This window comes from Tamandua tetradactyla, chromosome X, assembly GCF_023851605.1.
Source record: "Tamandua tetradactyla isolate mTamTet1 chromosome X, mTamTet1.pri, whole genome shotgun sequence".
In the NCBI taxonomy this organism is placed as follows: Eukaryota; Metazoa; Chordata; class Mammalia; order Pilosa; family Myrmecophagidae; genus Tamandua; species Tamandua tetradactyla.
The window spans coordinates 67,184,387-67,199,120 of NC_135353.1; the positions used below are offsets into that span (position 1 = coordinate 67,184,387).

At 37.5% G+C, this 14,734-nt stretch overlaps 1 protein-coding gene across 1 annotated transcript in view; it reads right to left on the minus strand.

Annotated features, from left to right (window-relative positions):
• Positions 1-14,734, minus strand: part of IL1RAPL2 (interleukin 1 receptor accessory protein like 2) — a 645,369-nt gene that overhangs the window by 616,099 nt on the left and 14,536 nt on the right. The window contains exon 3 of the mRNA XM_077146975.1: positions 4,916-5,102. Coding sequence (XP_077003090.1) covers positions 4,916-5,102 — 187 coding nt within the window. The remainder of the gene's footprint in view (positions 1-4,915; positions 5,103-14,734) is intronic.

Consider the following 14,734-nt stretch of genomic DNA (forward strand, 5'->3'; position numbering starts at 1 on the left):
CAAATGGTACTGGGAGAAATAGACATCCATATAAAAAGAATAAAAGAGGACCCCTATCTCACACCATATACAAAAAACAACTCAAAATGTATCAGAAACCTGATAAATACCAGGACCATAAAACTCCTAGAAGATAATGTAGGGAAGCATCTTCAAGATCTTGTGGTTGGCAATGCTTTCTTTCAGCTTTATACCCAAAGCAAAAGCTATGAAAGAAAGAATAGGTAAATGGGACTGCCTCATAATTAAATATTTCTGTGTTTCCAAGGACTTTTTCAAGAAAGTGAAAAGGCAGCCTACTCAATGGGAGAAAATATTTAGAAACCACATATCAAATATGTAATATGCAGAATATATAAACAAATCCTACAACTCGACAATAAAAAGACAAACAGCCCAGTTTAAAAATGGGCAAAAGACTTGGATAAACATTTTACCAAACAGGAAATACAAATGGCTAAAAAGCACATGAAAAAATATTCAACATTACTAGCTATTAGGGAAATGCAAATAAAAGCCACAATGTTGTATCTTTTAATATCTACTAGAACGCCCACTATTAATAAAATAGAAAACTACTAGTGTTGGAAAGGATGTGGAAATAGGAACATTCATTCACTGCCAGTGGGAATGTAAAATGGCACAGCCACTGTCAAACACAGATTGGCAGTTCTTCAGGAAGCTAAGTATAAAACTGCCATATGATCTGGCAATCCTGCTACTAGGTATATCCCCAGAAAAACTGAAAGCAGGGATGCAAACAGACATTTTCACTCTGATTTTCATAGTGGCATTATTCTCAAAAACCACGAGATGGAAGCACCCCAAGTGTGCATCAATTTGATGGATGGATAAACAAAATGTGGTATATACATATGATAGATTATTATTCAGCTGTAAGGAGGACTAAAGTCCTGATACATGTGATAACATGAACCAACCTTGAGGACATTATGTTGAGTGCAATAAAGCAGACATAAAAGGACAATGTTTTGTACAATTTATTGTATTCTCTCACTAATATGAACTAATTATAATGAGAAAACTCATGGAGTTAAAATCTAGAGTATAGGTTACCAGGAAATAGAATGAGTATACAGAATGGAGATCTAATGCTTAATTTGCATAGAATTCTTTAATACAGTTAATTGTAAACGTTGGCATTGGATAGAGGTGATAGTAGAGCATTATTGTGAGTGTAATTAACAGTGCTGATTTATGGGTGTGACTGTGGTTGAAAGGGGATGTTTAGGATCGTGTATATCATTAGAAGGAAAGCTAGAGGATAAAACATGGGACTGTACAAACCCTGTTGTGGATGATCACTGGTTAATAGCACAAATATAAGAATGTTCTTCCATGAACTAGAACAAATGTACATCACTATTGCAAAGTGTTAATAACAAGGTGGTATATTGGAAAATACAACTAATGCACACTATGGACAATAGTTAATGATAATGATCTAAAATTCTTTCATCAACTGTAACAAAGGTACCATACCAATGCTAAGTGTCAGTAATAGGGGTGTATAACAGACATGCTATTTTTCTTTTTGGAGCAATGAAAATGTTTTCAACTTGACTGTGGTAAGAAAAGCACAACTCTGTGACTATTCCGAGAGCCACTGATTGAACACTTTGGATGGATTGTATGGTGTATGAATAAATCTGTTATTTTAAAGATTATATTGTTTCTTCTTTTTCAATATTTATACAGCATGTTTCACTTAATTTTCTTATTGCATATGCTAGAACTTTCAAAACAATGTTGACTATAGTAGTGACAGAGAGCATTCCCATCTTGTATATAATGGATGTAAGGATATACGTATATATTTACAAGGATGTTTACTGAAACACTGTGTTTATAAAATACTAGAAAAAGGCATGAATGTCTATCTGTAGGAGAATGGTTAGATAAGGTTAAGTATTTTCATCCTATGAACTGTTGCGCAGATATTTTTAAAAGGGATGTAGTTCTATATTATTGACAAAGAAGGATGTTCATCATTAACTGTGTGTGTGATGGGAAGAGCTGAAGTGATATGCATAGTACATTCCCAGTTTTATAAAAATGGGAGAAGGGGAGATGTATGCATGCATTATGTGTGTGTGCATGTGTAAATACATATATATTTATGTGGTATGTGTGTGTGTGTAGTGTAAATGTGAAGAATATAACAATAGGTAACATTAGATACCTGAGATGGTGAAAATTGAATGGAAGATAAAACAACTAACTTTATACAACTCTATATTGTTTTATATATCTAAATTATCACGTTTTAAAATATATATGCATAGCTACATATGTTCCCTTATTTCTGCCTGGTTTTGAGCCTTTTGTAAAATTCAGCAAATGTCAAAAAAACACTTTGGCCTTCAATTTACTTCATGTTAAGAGGAACAAGTTGTGCTAAATGGGTCCCAATATCACTGATATTTTATCACTGATATCTACTCCAGTTTGATCTTGAGAAAATATCTTTCTTGTTCATTTGAGTCCATTTGGACACTTAGAATCATTAAGGAATCCTTAGGGAGGATTGCAGGAACTATTTCCAAAGTAAGAATTTTAAGAGAGCATTCTATTTGCATCTGTGATGTGAGTATTTTACAAGAGCATAAGATATGCAGTTAGCAGAGCAGTCAATGTGTTGATATAAGAAGAACATTCACTAGAGATCAGATGTTCAGGATTTGAGCCCCCAATTGGCCATGTATTAGCTAAGCAATCCTCTAAGTTATTTTAATTTCATTATCTGTAAAAGGATAATAAGGCCATCAATAGGGACCTCCCCTCCTTTTGCTAATTGATATACTCTAGATGGAGGAAAAACAGCCTCCTCCCACACACTCCTTTCATTCCAAGGACAACTGGGATTGGCTTATTCAGCCCTCTTCGGGTAAAAATTACATGACACATTTTATGAAAAAATAGGCTGAGCTTCCAAACCAGTGGGCCACAGCCTTCTGGGGTGCTCTGGGAGGATTTCTGGCATATACACTCATTGATCCCCTTCTCCTCAAATCCAAATGAGTCAGTAGGGGCCTGGAACAGCCAAAGCCCTTGAGGCAGGTCAGCCACTCACCTCACTGTGCAATATTATTTTCTATGTTTGCTATAATATGAAAAGATTTGGGAAAGAATGCTGCTGAATGTTATGTACCATTAAATTTTAACTGATCTTAGTTTGAAATTTTCCTTGCAAAGACACTCAGGTCTTTGGTTAAAAACAGTGATATATCTGCTGCCCTTCACTCTGTACAAAGATGATGGTGATTATAAGTAAAGCCTGTTCTTTAGATATTTTGCTTTATGTAACTTTTCCCTAGAACACTGAGAAGGAAGTGTTTACTTATTTGTCTCCCTTCATCAGAACAGGTGAATGTGCTTGTTTTGGTCACCTCACTATCCCCAATCCCAAGCATCATATCTAATGCATCACAGGTACCCAATAAATATATGTTGAAGGAAAGAACAGATGTACAAATTAATGAAGCCAACCTATCCTATTTATAACCAATGGCAAATATCTGAAATTGAGATAGTTGTGGCAAGAAAAAGGAGGCTTCACATTGGTATATTGACCTCATTAGCACCAGACTATTAACATTTGAGCTAATTAATCATATAGATCAGTGTTTTACCCAAAAACGTGTATGTGTATTTTCATTGTTGATGTCCTATTAAAGATAGGGTGATCTATTGGTGATTTCTCCAAGTATGAAGTTGAAGAGGCTTCCAAATTGAAAGCAAGGCAAAGCACATGACAACTGTGGCAGTTATAATTTAGGCTTCCCTAGGAGCTGAGGGTCTGTCAGATCCTATAAAAACAATCTGCTCCACCTCTTATAACAAGTGTTTGGTTCCAGCAATGCACACAGAACCTTTGCAGAAAGCTTCCTTGGACACCTCCAGCCATTCCATATTAAAACTCTATAGCATGTCAGATGTAGCTGAGAACTGGCAGGGGAGGCTCAGTCCTGCTATAGGACCATGAGGCCCCAGAAAAGTGGATAGAATATCATAGCTGGAAGGATGTATGATTATTCTGTTTCCTCCCCTAGATCCATTCCCCGTCCTTTACTGCTCTGTTCTAATGCTCAAGAAGCTGGACAAAATTGTATCTATCACCAGGTCTCTTTTCTTCTCTGGCTTTCATTTGGGTTTGATCAGTGTGGAGAGGGCATTAGCAGGAGTTAAGAAGGTTAGAGTATTTGTCTCACCCACTCTCTCCCTATCTACCAGTTTTGGTAGTTTAAAGCCACAGTTTTCCTGACAGTCCCTCTCCACTCTTGCCGGGTTCACAGTAGGTCAAGGAGTGGTAACTAACAGCTTCCTCGCTTCTTGGTTCCTGAACCCTGCAAATATTCCCTTCGTCTCTTCTGCTCATCCTTAGAATTTTGCTTATTTCCAACTAAATTTAACCTTAGCAGTGTTCACTTGTCTTGCAATGGGCCCATATTGCTCTTCCGCATTTACTGCAGTAATTCTCACAGTATAGACATTGCTAACAGTTGTTATACTTTGCAAATACTTCTACTTGGAATGCTAGGCCTTTGCTTCTAACAGTAAGTAATATTTCTTTGTCCCCAAATCATTTCATTCATGTCTTATTTAAATCTCCTCCCCTCTTACCATTCATTATCATGAGTTGATGTGAAAGAAGATTTTATTTATTTTTAGCAGGTGGAGAAGGCAGGATTGCTTCTGACACCCGCTGATGGAAAAGCACCAAACCAGTGGAATACAGGAGTCAAAACTGAATTATTTCCTTATGGACCTGTTGATTCTTCTGAATGAAATATCTGTTACCAAAAACTAGAAATAAAACTTTTCATTTTCCCTATCCCCAAGCCAGCTATTGACTGAGGGAAAAAAAATCACGTTTGACAGTATGCTGAGTTACCTTGTACCACACAACATCAGGCTCCTGATCAGACTTCTTAAAGTCATCCATGTCTGGGCAGGTGATCTCCTTTCTTTTAGTGACTTCAGATTTTTCTAAATAGCGGATCCTGCTGTTGTAGCAAAGGCCTGATTCATTCTCTGCCACAGTCAAAGACATTGACACCTTCATGCAATATGTCGAGTTTCTGTAGGAACAGAGAAACAGCAAAATGGCTTTACTGGGTATATACAATATTGTTTGTAGACTACATATTTCGAGTATTGAATTTTCCATTTAGGACCTTGCCTAGAAATCAGAAACCACATCAAAACAAGACAGAGCTGTAACTGACAGGAGGATATGAAGCAAAATGCTAATGTGTACATTTTTGGCTGTAAGGTAGCCACATAGAGCAGTTATACTAACCCGCTGAACTCTGAGACAGTCAGATTACTTTCCCAGTGGTATATATTGCATCTTTGAAAATGTGAGGAAGTCTCTGTAACAAGGTATTCTCTACCCCTGTGACAAGTACTCCAGGGATTGACTCAATTTGTCATTGATTTATAAGCCAACATTTCCTTTTATAGGATAAATCACTAAAAAACAAATCAATAAACGGAAGATACCTGTTATCTTACATAGATTTCTAACATGCTTACTGATATGGATCAGGGGTAAAATTCTGGGCTTTTATAAAGAACAAATTCTGGTAGAGTGTAGTCAGTTTGGATTAATTTTATCCATCGATACTTGCATTATAAATGTATTTTGATATTGAATTTTCCCATAGGTCACTTCAGAAAATTGGCATTAATTGGCTAACACATTAACGCGGGGTATTTCTGGAATAAAACTGTGCCTTCATCTCCCACATACTCCCATGTCTTTTCCCCATTATACCCTATCCTACCTGGGCTCCAGAAGATGTCAATCACACACACACACATAATTGGAAGCGTGAGGAAAATATCAGAAAGCCTGGTAAGACCAAGGAGAAGGTCAACTGTAAATCATTTTTTAAAAATGTTTTATTGTAGTAACATATATACAACTCAAAATTTCCCATTTTAACCACTTTCAAAGGTGCAATTCAGTGATATTGACTACATTCGAAATATTGTGCTACCATTACCAACATCCATTACCCCAACTTTTTCATTACATCAAACAAAAACTGTACACCCATTAAGCAATAACTCCCTCTTCCACTCCCCCTGCCTGGTCCCTGGGAAACTGCAATCTACAATCTCTCTCTATCAAATTTGCTTATTCCAGGTATTTCATATAAGTGAGATCATACAGTATCTGTCTTTTGATGTCTGGCTTAAATCAATCAACATGATGTCTTTAAGTTTCACTCAGATTATATCAGAACTTCATTCTTTTTTATAGCTAAATAATATTCCATAGTTTGTGTATACCATATTTTATTTATCCATAAATCTGTTGATGGGCATTTTGTTTGTTTCCACATTTTAGCTATTGCAAATAATGCTGCTATAAACATTGGTGTAAAATTTCTGTTCAAGTCTATGATTTCAGTACTTTGGGTATATAGCAAGAAGTGGGATTGCTGGGTCATATGGTAATCTATGTTCAAGTATCTGAGGAGCCACCAAACTGATTTCCACTGTGGCTACACCATTTTATAATGCCACCAATAATATAGAAGGGTTCACGTTTATCCACATCCTCACCAACACTTGTTATTTTCTATCTTTTTAATAATAGCTATTCTTTTGGGTACTGATGTACCTTATTGTGGTTTTGATTTACGTTTTTTCCTGGAGGCAAATGACTTTTGAGCATCTTTTCATGTGCTTATTGGCTATTTGCACATCTTCCTTGGAGAAATGTTCATTTAAGTCCTTTACTCACTTTTTAATTGGGTTATTTGTCCTTTTTTTTTGCATGGGCAGGCACCGAGAATGAACCTGGGTCTCTAGCAGGCAAGAACTCTGCCTGTTGAGCCACTGTGGCCCACCCTATTTATGCTTTTGTTGCTGAGTTGTCATAGTTGGTTACGTATTCTGGCATTAAGCCTTTATCAGATATAAGTTTAGCAATTACATTCTCCCCTTCTGTAGATTGTTTACTTCCATTATAGTGTCCCTTTATATTCAAAAGCTTTTAATTTTTATGAAGCCCATTTTGTGTATTTTTTCTGGCTCATGCTTTTGGTGTCATATCTAAGAGATCCTTACCAAATCCAAAGTTATGAAGGCTCATCCTACGTTTTATTCTAGGAGTTTTATAGTTTTAGCTCTAATGTTAAGGTGCTTGATCCATTTAAAATTAATGTTTGTATATGCTGTGAACAAGGGGCCCAGTTTCATTCATTTGCAAGGGGATATCCAGTATTCTTAGCACTATTACTTGAAGATACTTTTCTTCCCCCAATTAATGTACTTGACGCCTTTGTAAAAAAATTAGCTGGCCATAGATGTATGATTTTATTTCTCAACTTTAAACCATATTCCATTTGACTATATGCCTGCTTTTATGTGAGAACCGCATTATTTTGAAAACTGAAGTTTTGTAGTAAGTTTTAAAATCAAGACATGTGAGATCTCCAACATCGCAATACTGATTTGCCTATTTGGAGCCTCTTGCAATTCCATATATATTTGAGGATTGGCTTTTCCATTTTAGGCAAAATGGCTGCTGAGATTTTGATAGGTATTGTACTGAAACTGTAAATCACTTTGGATAGTACTGAAATCTTAATAATATTAAGTCTTCCTATCCATGAACTTGGAATATTTTCCCATTCATTAAAGTCCTCCCAGGTTTGTGTATGGCATGGTCCCAAGTCATGCCCCCAACTCTGGGCAAGGGCTGACCTGCATAGCTGGGTCACATCTACCCCAGTCCATGCAGACACAATGTTGACCTGCAGTCCTGAGCTCTGTGCATGCACACAAAGGGCCATGCACCCGAGACCAAGGCACACCAGAGCCCTGCCCCCCAGATCCATGCACCTGCACTGCCACATTCTCCCTGCCACTGGGTACCCACATTCACAGGCATCAGAGTAGCATTCATAAACTGTGACTGTAACTGTGCTGCAATGCATCACTGCATTGTGTTGCCCCTTTCTGCACCCTGAATCCTGCTCCATATCCATCCTGCAAATACAAGGTTTTAGACTACTGAAAGAAATCAACTTCCAAAGTAAACCATTCAAGATATTTACATGCCATGAAGACAGCAGAAGATCACTAAGTATATCATGATGTGGACAGATATAGCCCAGGCTAATGACCAAACTAAAACACCACAGGAGACACAGACATTGGAATGACAAATCAAAAATGTTCATATAACTCTACTAAATAAAATAAATGGGGTGTCTAATGACATAGAGAAGATCAAGAAGACACTGGAAGAGCATTAAGAGGAATTTGAAAGAATAGAAAAATAGGAGATATCACAGAGATTATAGATGCTGTAGACCAAATAAAAAACATACTAGAGACACACAACAGAAGATTTGAAGAGGCAGAAGAAACAATAAGTGAACTAGAGGACAGGACAGCTGATTTCAAACACTCAAAACAGCAAATGACAAAAAAGATGGAAAAATTTGAGTTGGATCTTGGGGAAATGGTGGTCAAAACTAAGCACAAAAATATAAGAATCACTGATGTCCCAGAAGGAGAAGAGAAAAGGGCTAGGAAGATTAGTTGAGTATATAATGGAGAAAACTTTCCAACCTTTATAAAGGACATAAATATGCAAATCAAAGGAGCTCAATGAACTTCAAATAGAATAAATCCAAATAGGCCTTCTCCAAGACACATATTAATGAGTCTGCCAAATGTTGAAGAGAAGCAGAAAATTCTGAAAGGGGCAAGAGAAAAACAATCTACTACATACAAGGGAACCACATAAGACTTTGTTCAGACTACTCAAGTAGCACTACGGAGGTGAGAAGGCAGTGGTATGATATATTTAAGATCCTGAAGGAGAAAGATTTCCAGCCAAGAATTCTGTACCCAGTCAAATCGTCCTTCGAAACTGAGGGAGAGATTAAAATTTTCACAGATAAACAAATCCTGAAAGAATTTGTCAACAAGAAACTGGCCCTACAAGAAATATTAAAGGCAGTTCTGCAAGTTGAAAAAAAACACAGGTGAGGGAGGTCCAGAGGAAGGCAAAGAACTGAAGAGTACCAGTAAGGATAACTTAAAGGGTAAAAAGAGAAAGAGGGAAAAGAATACACAAATCTGACAAATAAAAAAGATAAGACGGTGGATTCAAGAAACACCTTTTCAGTAATAACTTTGAATGTTAATGGACTAAACTTACAAATTAAAAAATACAGATTGGCAGAATGGATTAAGAAATATAATCCAGCTATATGCTACTTACAAGAGACTCATCTTAGACACAAAGATATAAGAAGATTGAAAGTGAAAGGATGGTAAAAGATGTTCTACACAAGTTGTAACCAAATGAAAACCGGAGTAGCTATACTAATATTAGACAAAATAGACTTTAAATGTAAAGACGTTATAAGAGACAAAGAAGGACACTACATATTAATAAAAGGAACAATTCACAAAGAAGAAATAACAATCATAAATTTTTATGCCCCCAATCAAGGAGCTCCAAAGTACATGAGACAGACATTGGCAAAACAAAAAGCAGCAATAGATGTTTCAACAATAATAGTAAGAGTTGTGCTACATGAAAGTCCCCTTTACATAAATGCCCTTTTCCTTAAGCTAGTTTGAGAGAGTTCCTGTTCTAAGCAACCAGATTGTTTCCAAGTTAGAAATTGGTACTTGGAGAGCAGTTGCAAACATCAGATCATCCCTCAAAGAAAATGCCAGAATTGGCTGGGGAGGTTCATCAGAATATTGTCAGGTAGTGGGGGTTTCTGGATCCCAAGAGTTCCCAGGAATGAACTTGATAGTAAACTTATTCATGTTCTGAGGGAGTTACATCACAATAAATAATAATATGCCTGGGGATAACCGTTGTTTAGACTCAAATCAACATGGCAGAGATTTGCCATTCCTAAGGGAATCCCTCAGGGCTGCATACACAGGATGTCAGCATCAGCTGCAGGTGAGGACTGCTATGGCCATACAGCCCTATGACAGAAGAATCCCCCCTAGTCCCCAGTGGGCAGAACCGGGAGGAGTCAGATCTGAACAGGGACCTCATGCCACTGCCAAGGAGGTGAGTCAGCAACTAATGGTGCCTCAAGGGTTTGCTGGTCTAGGCCACTGACCAAATTATGGTGCCATCCTGAGGGATTCTCTCCCCTCACCACCACCATGATATTGATGTGAGGGAATCTGGCTATAAATCTCTCAGTGAATTCAAAAATGTGAAGTAAAACAAAAATATATCTTAATGCGAAATCAATATCCAGAAGGAGGGAGAGAGGTGGGAGGACAATGTGAGGCGAGAGGATGAAACTGTGGTTCCACCTCTGAAGACTATAAATGTATGGTTTAGCCTACAGATGAAAGGATAGTGAGGAGTCACACTGGACCAGACTGGGATGTCTGGAAGAGGCTTAGACATCACCTGGGGACTGGGGACCTAGAGACTGAGAAGTCATCATGGCCCTGAGACATCTGTACAGCAGCTGGATGTGACTTTGGGTTGTCCCCTGATGGGGTGGGTGAGAACAATCACTATTAGAGGTCAGATCCCTAGCTGGGTAATAAAGGACCTTTGGTTGACAGAAATGTCTTTGGCATTGTTAATTTCTCTTCTCAACCTCTACACTCTTGACATTGGGGTTACATAAGTCTTTGTTACAGGGTCAGTCCAGTATATTGTACAGTGTTTAGCAGCATCCCTAGCCTCTACCCACTAGACATCAGTAGTACCTTCTCCTCAACTGTGACAACTAAAAATGTCACAGTTGGAAGGGTGGGTAAAAAGGGTCAGTTCCAGGAGGAGTACCACATACAAATCTCTATGGTGTTACAACTTGTTTTCATGACTTATTTTTCTTTATTCAGTGAAAGATTGGCTCCACTTGTTCATATTTGGGTTTTATGTTTGGTAGGCTTCAGAAAAGACGTTGACATTTCCATGATTTCACATGTTATGCCCATTTTAAAGGTTTCTCTCGATTAGTCCCAAAGAAAGGATTTAATAAACTAACATTAATTCATCTTTCATCCTGAATATCCTCAACAAACCTAACATGGTAATCTTACTTGATTTTGAGCCCTTCGCAAGCATATGTGTGTGTGTGTGTGTGTGTGTGTGTGTGTGTGTATGTGTGTGTGTACAGCTAGAATAAGACAGCTATTAATACCGTGATGCTGGGAGGAAGACTCAGTTCTGGTGAGAGAGGGAGGAGGTGATAGAAATTTGAAGAAGACGATTGCATTGGTCAAAATCAGTAAGTTTTAGCTCTAGAAAAGTTGCAGTGGTCCTCTCTGGACTTGCCATTTGGAATAACAATAAGCAAAGTGGAAAAAGGGAATAACCAGGGAAAGTTCTTCTGTTGACCTGCCTCCTCACTCTCTGATGACCCATACATGTGCAGGGAAGTCAAACTTGGCTACAACTGTCCTTAAAATAACAAAGTAAAAGTGACTCAAACCATGTTTTATTGAGAAACAACAATGCTTTTTCATCTTTGTTTCATGTCATGTGGGATCAAAGTCAAAAGTGTAGCAGAATGTTTGTACAGAGACATTATCTAAAAGAAATCTTCCTAGAGGCCTTAAAATGAAGATTTTCTGTGACTTTGCTTTATTAAGGAATACCTTAATAGTGGTATTTCCAGAATCCTTTGCTCTGTTGCCTCAAAACAATTGTTTTCCTGACATTTATTTCTGTTTATATTGGCACTACTTAGTACATTGAAAAGGAAAAGGTTCATGTGATCAAACTAAAACCCTTCAGACACTAGTGATATGAGGGCTACAGTCAGTAAGTAAAAAATTCACATGTATCGAAATCCTGATCTAAGTGTTGTAAGTGTAAGAAAGTTCAAGGGAGGCAAGATGATGGAATAGTGAGGTGTGGAATTTAGTTCATCCTCCAGAGCAAGTAGTAAATAGCCAGGGACTGACCAGAACAACTACAGGGGGACATTAATGACTGGACACACATCGTACATGAGTCTACACCAGTCTAGAATGGGTGAAATGGCTAAGATATCACACAGAACTGTAAGGTTCCCAAGCCGTGGAGGCTGGCACTCCACCCCCATGGGCATGGCATGCTTGTTACCTGAGGGTAAAGGAAATAGACTTTACTGGTAATAAATAAGTTATCTCAACCAAGCTCCAATTGTGGAATTAATTAACAAATCCTGACTACTGAAAACAGGCCTTGACCACAAATAGACTTGGAGTAACCACTAAAGAAACCAGGAGTTTTCACTCCAGCAAAGAGGGAATGGGGCTGATGGAAAAACAGTGAAAAATAAAAAACAAGGGGCTTTTTAGTAGGACAGCATAAAGTATTGGAAAAGGGCTGAGCCACAAGAACAGGGGGCACATAGAGCCTGAGGACACATAGACTCATGTATCAACTGCAGCTCTTGATGAGCAAACCCAGGGAGCAGGAATCCAGCTCTGAAAAGGCTACTTTTTTCCTTTTAACTTCTTAACAATTCCTTAGGTAAAACTGCAAGCACTCTCAGGCTCCAGCACTGCCACAGGCAAGGGCAGAATTAAGCAATGTTTGAGAGACAAAGTAAATAGGTAAAAGGGAAAATTCCCTAAAGGGCATATCTTCCCCCAAGAAAAAGGTTTTGGGGCTCAGTTCAAGTGAAGGCCTTCCTTCAGGGAATTCAGGATCCAGGGGCTGAAAAGCAGAAGCAATCAAAGACCACCTACTACCACAGTGTGGGTATCAATGACACCCCTGACAGGAAAAGGCTGCTGAAATTAAAGGCACCTCATCACTTTATGCAGGGGGGAAGCTAAAGACAGACAAGCACCACAATCTGAGCAGTACAGGAAAAGCATGGAATCTAGAGGCTTCATAAGAAAGTCTGACAACCTGCTGGGTCTCACCCTCAAGGAAACTTGATACTAGCAACTGTCTCCTCCTGAGACATGGACCTGTCTGGTCTGAGAATATCTGACTGAGGTTGATAACATCTGAGGAGACCCCACAAAAATAAGGTTCTATATAAGCAGGGTAAGAAACAGAAAAACAAGAACTGAAAAATCCTGATCAATTAAACAGAACGTATGCTAGAGGCCTAAAATAAGTTGAATGGAAAACCAAAGAATAAATAGAAAACAAATCCAATCAACAACAAAGTCCTAGGTAAAAGAGAGAACACAACCTCCAGAGTAAATTAATTAAGGAGATCAATACCTAAATATCAGAAAAAAAAATAACAAGTCATACTAGAAAAACTGATGATATGGCCCAGTTAAAGGAACAAACCAACATTTCAAATGAGATGCAGGAGTTGAAACAATTAACAAAGTTTGTTCAAATAGACATGAAAAACCTCATCAAAAGTTGAATCAATGAGTTGAAGGAGGATATAAAGAAGATGGGTAAACATAAAGAAGAATTCAAAAGTTTGAAAAAACAAATCACAGAACTTATGGGAATGAAAGGTACAATAGAAGATATGGAAAAACAATGGAGATTTACAATAGATTTGAAGCGTAGAAGAAAGGTTTAGTGAACTAGAGGACAGGACATTTGAAATTCGACACACAAAAGAAAATATAGGGAAAAGAATGGAAAAAGATGAGCAGGGTCTCAGGGAATTGAATGACAACGTGAAGCACATGAATATATGTGTTATGGCTGTCCCAAAAGAAGAAGAAGAAAATGGAAAAGAAGCAGAAATACTAATGAGACAATCACTGAAAAATATAATTTCTTATGAACACATAAAACTATAGATACAAAAAGTGCAGCATATTCCAAACAGAATAGATCCAAATAGACCTACTCCAAGACACTTACTAGTCAGATTGTCAAATGTCAAAGACAAAGAGAGAATTTTGAAAGCAGCAAGAGAAAAGCAATATATCACATACAAAGAACGCTCCATAAGATTATATGTGGATTTCTCAATAAAAACCATGGAGGCAAGAAGGCAGTGGTATGATATACTTAAGATTCTAAAAGAAAAAAACTGCCAACCAAGAACTCTATACCCAGCAAAACTCTCCTTCAAAAATGAGTAGGGAATCAACATATTTTCAGACAAACAGACACTGAGAGAATTTGTGACTCAAAGACTGGCTTTATACTAAACAGAGCATTACAACAGATAGGAAAAGATAGGAAAGAGAGGTCTGGAGAAGAGTGTAAAATGAAGACTATCAGTAAAGGTAAAAAGAAAAAAAAAGTAGATACGACATAAAAAATCCAAATGACAGAATAATAGAAGAAAGCAATGCCTTTACAGTAATAGCATTAAATGCTAATGGATTAAACCTCCAATCAAAAGAAATAAACTGGCAGAATAGATTTAAAAACAGAACCCATCTATATGCTGTCTACAGGAGACTCACTTTAGACTCAGGGACAAAAATAGACTGAAAGTGAAAGTTTGGAGAAATATATTTCATGCAAACAACAACCAGGAAAGATTGGGGTAACTATACTAATATCCAAGAAACTAGACTTCAAATATAAAACAATTAAAAGAGAAAAAGAATGACACTGTGTATTAATAAAAGGAACGATTCAACAAAAAGACATAACAATCATCAATATTTATGCATGGAGCCAGAATACTCTGAAATACATGAGGCAAACACTGACAACACAGAAGGAAGAAACTGACACTTCTACCATAATTCCCTGCTCTCAGCAATGAACAGAACATTTAGACAGAGGATCAATAAGGAAACATATTTTGAATAA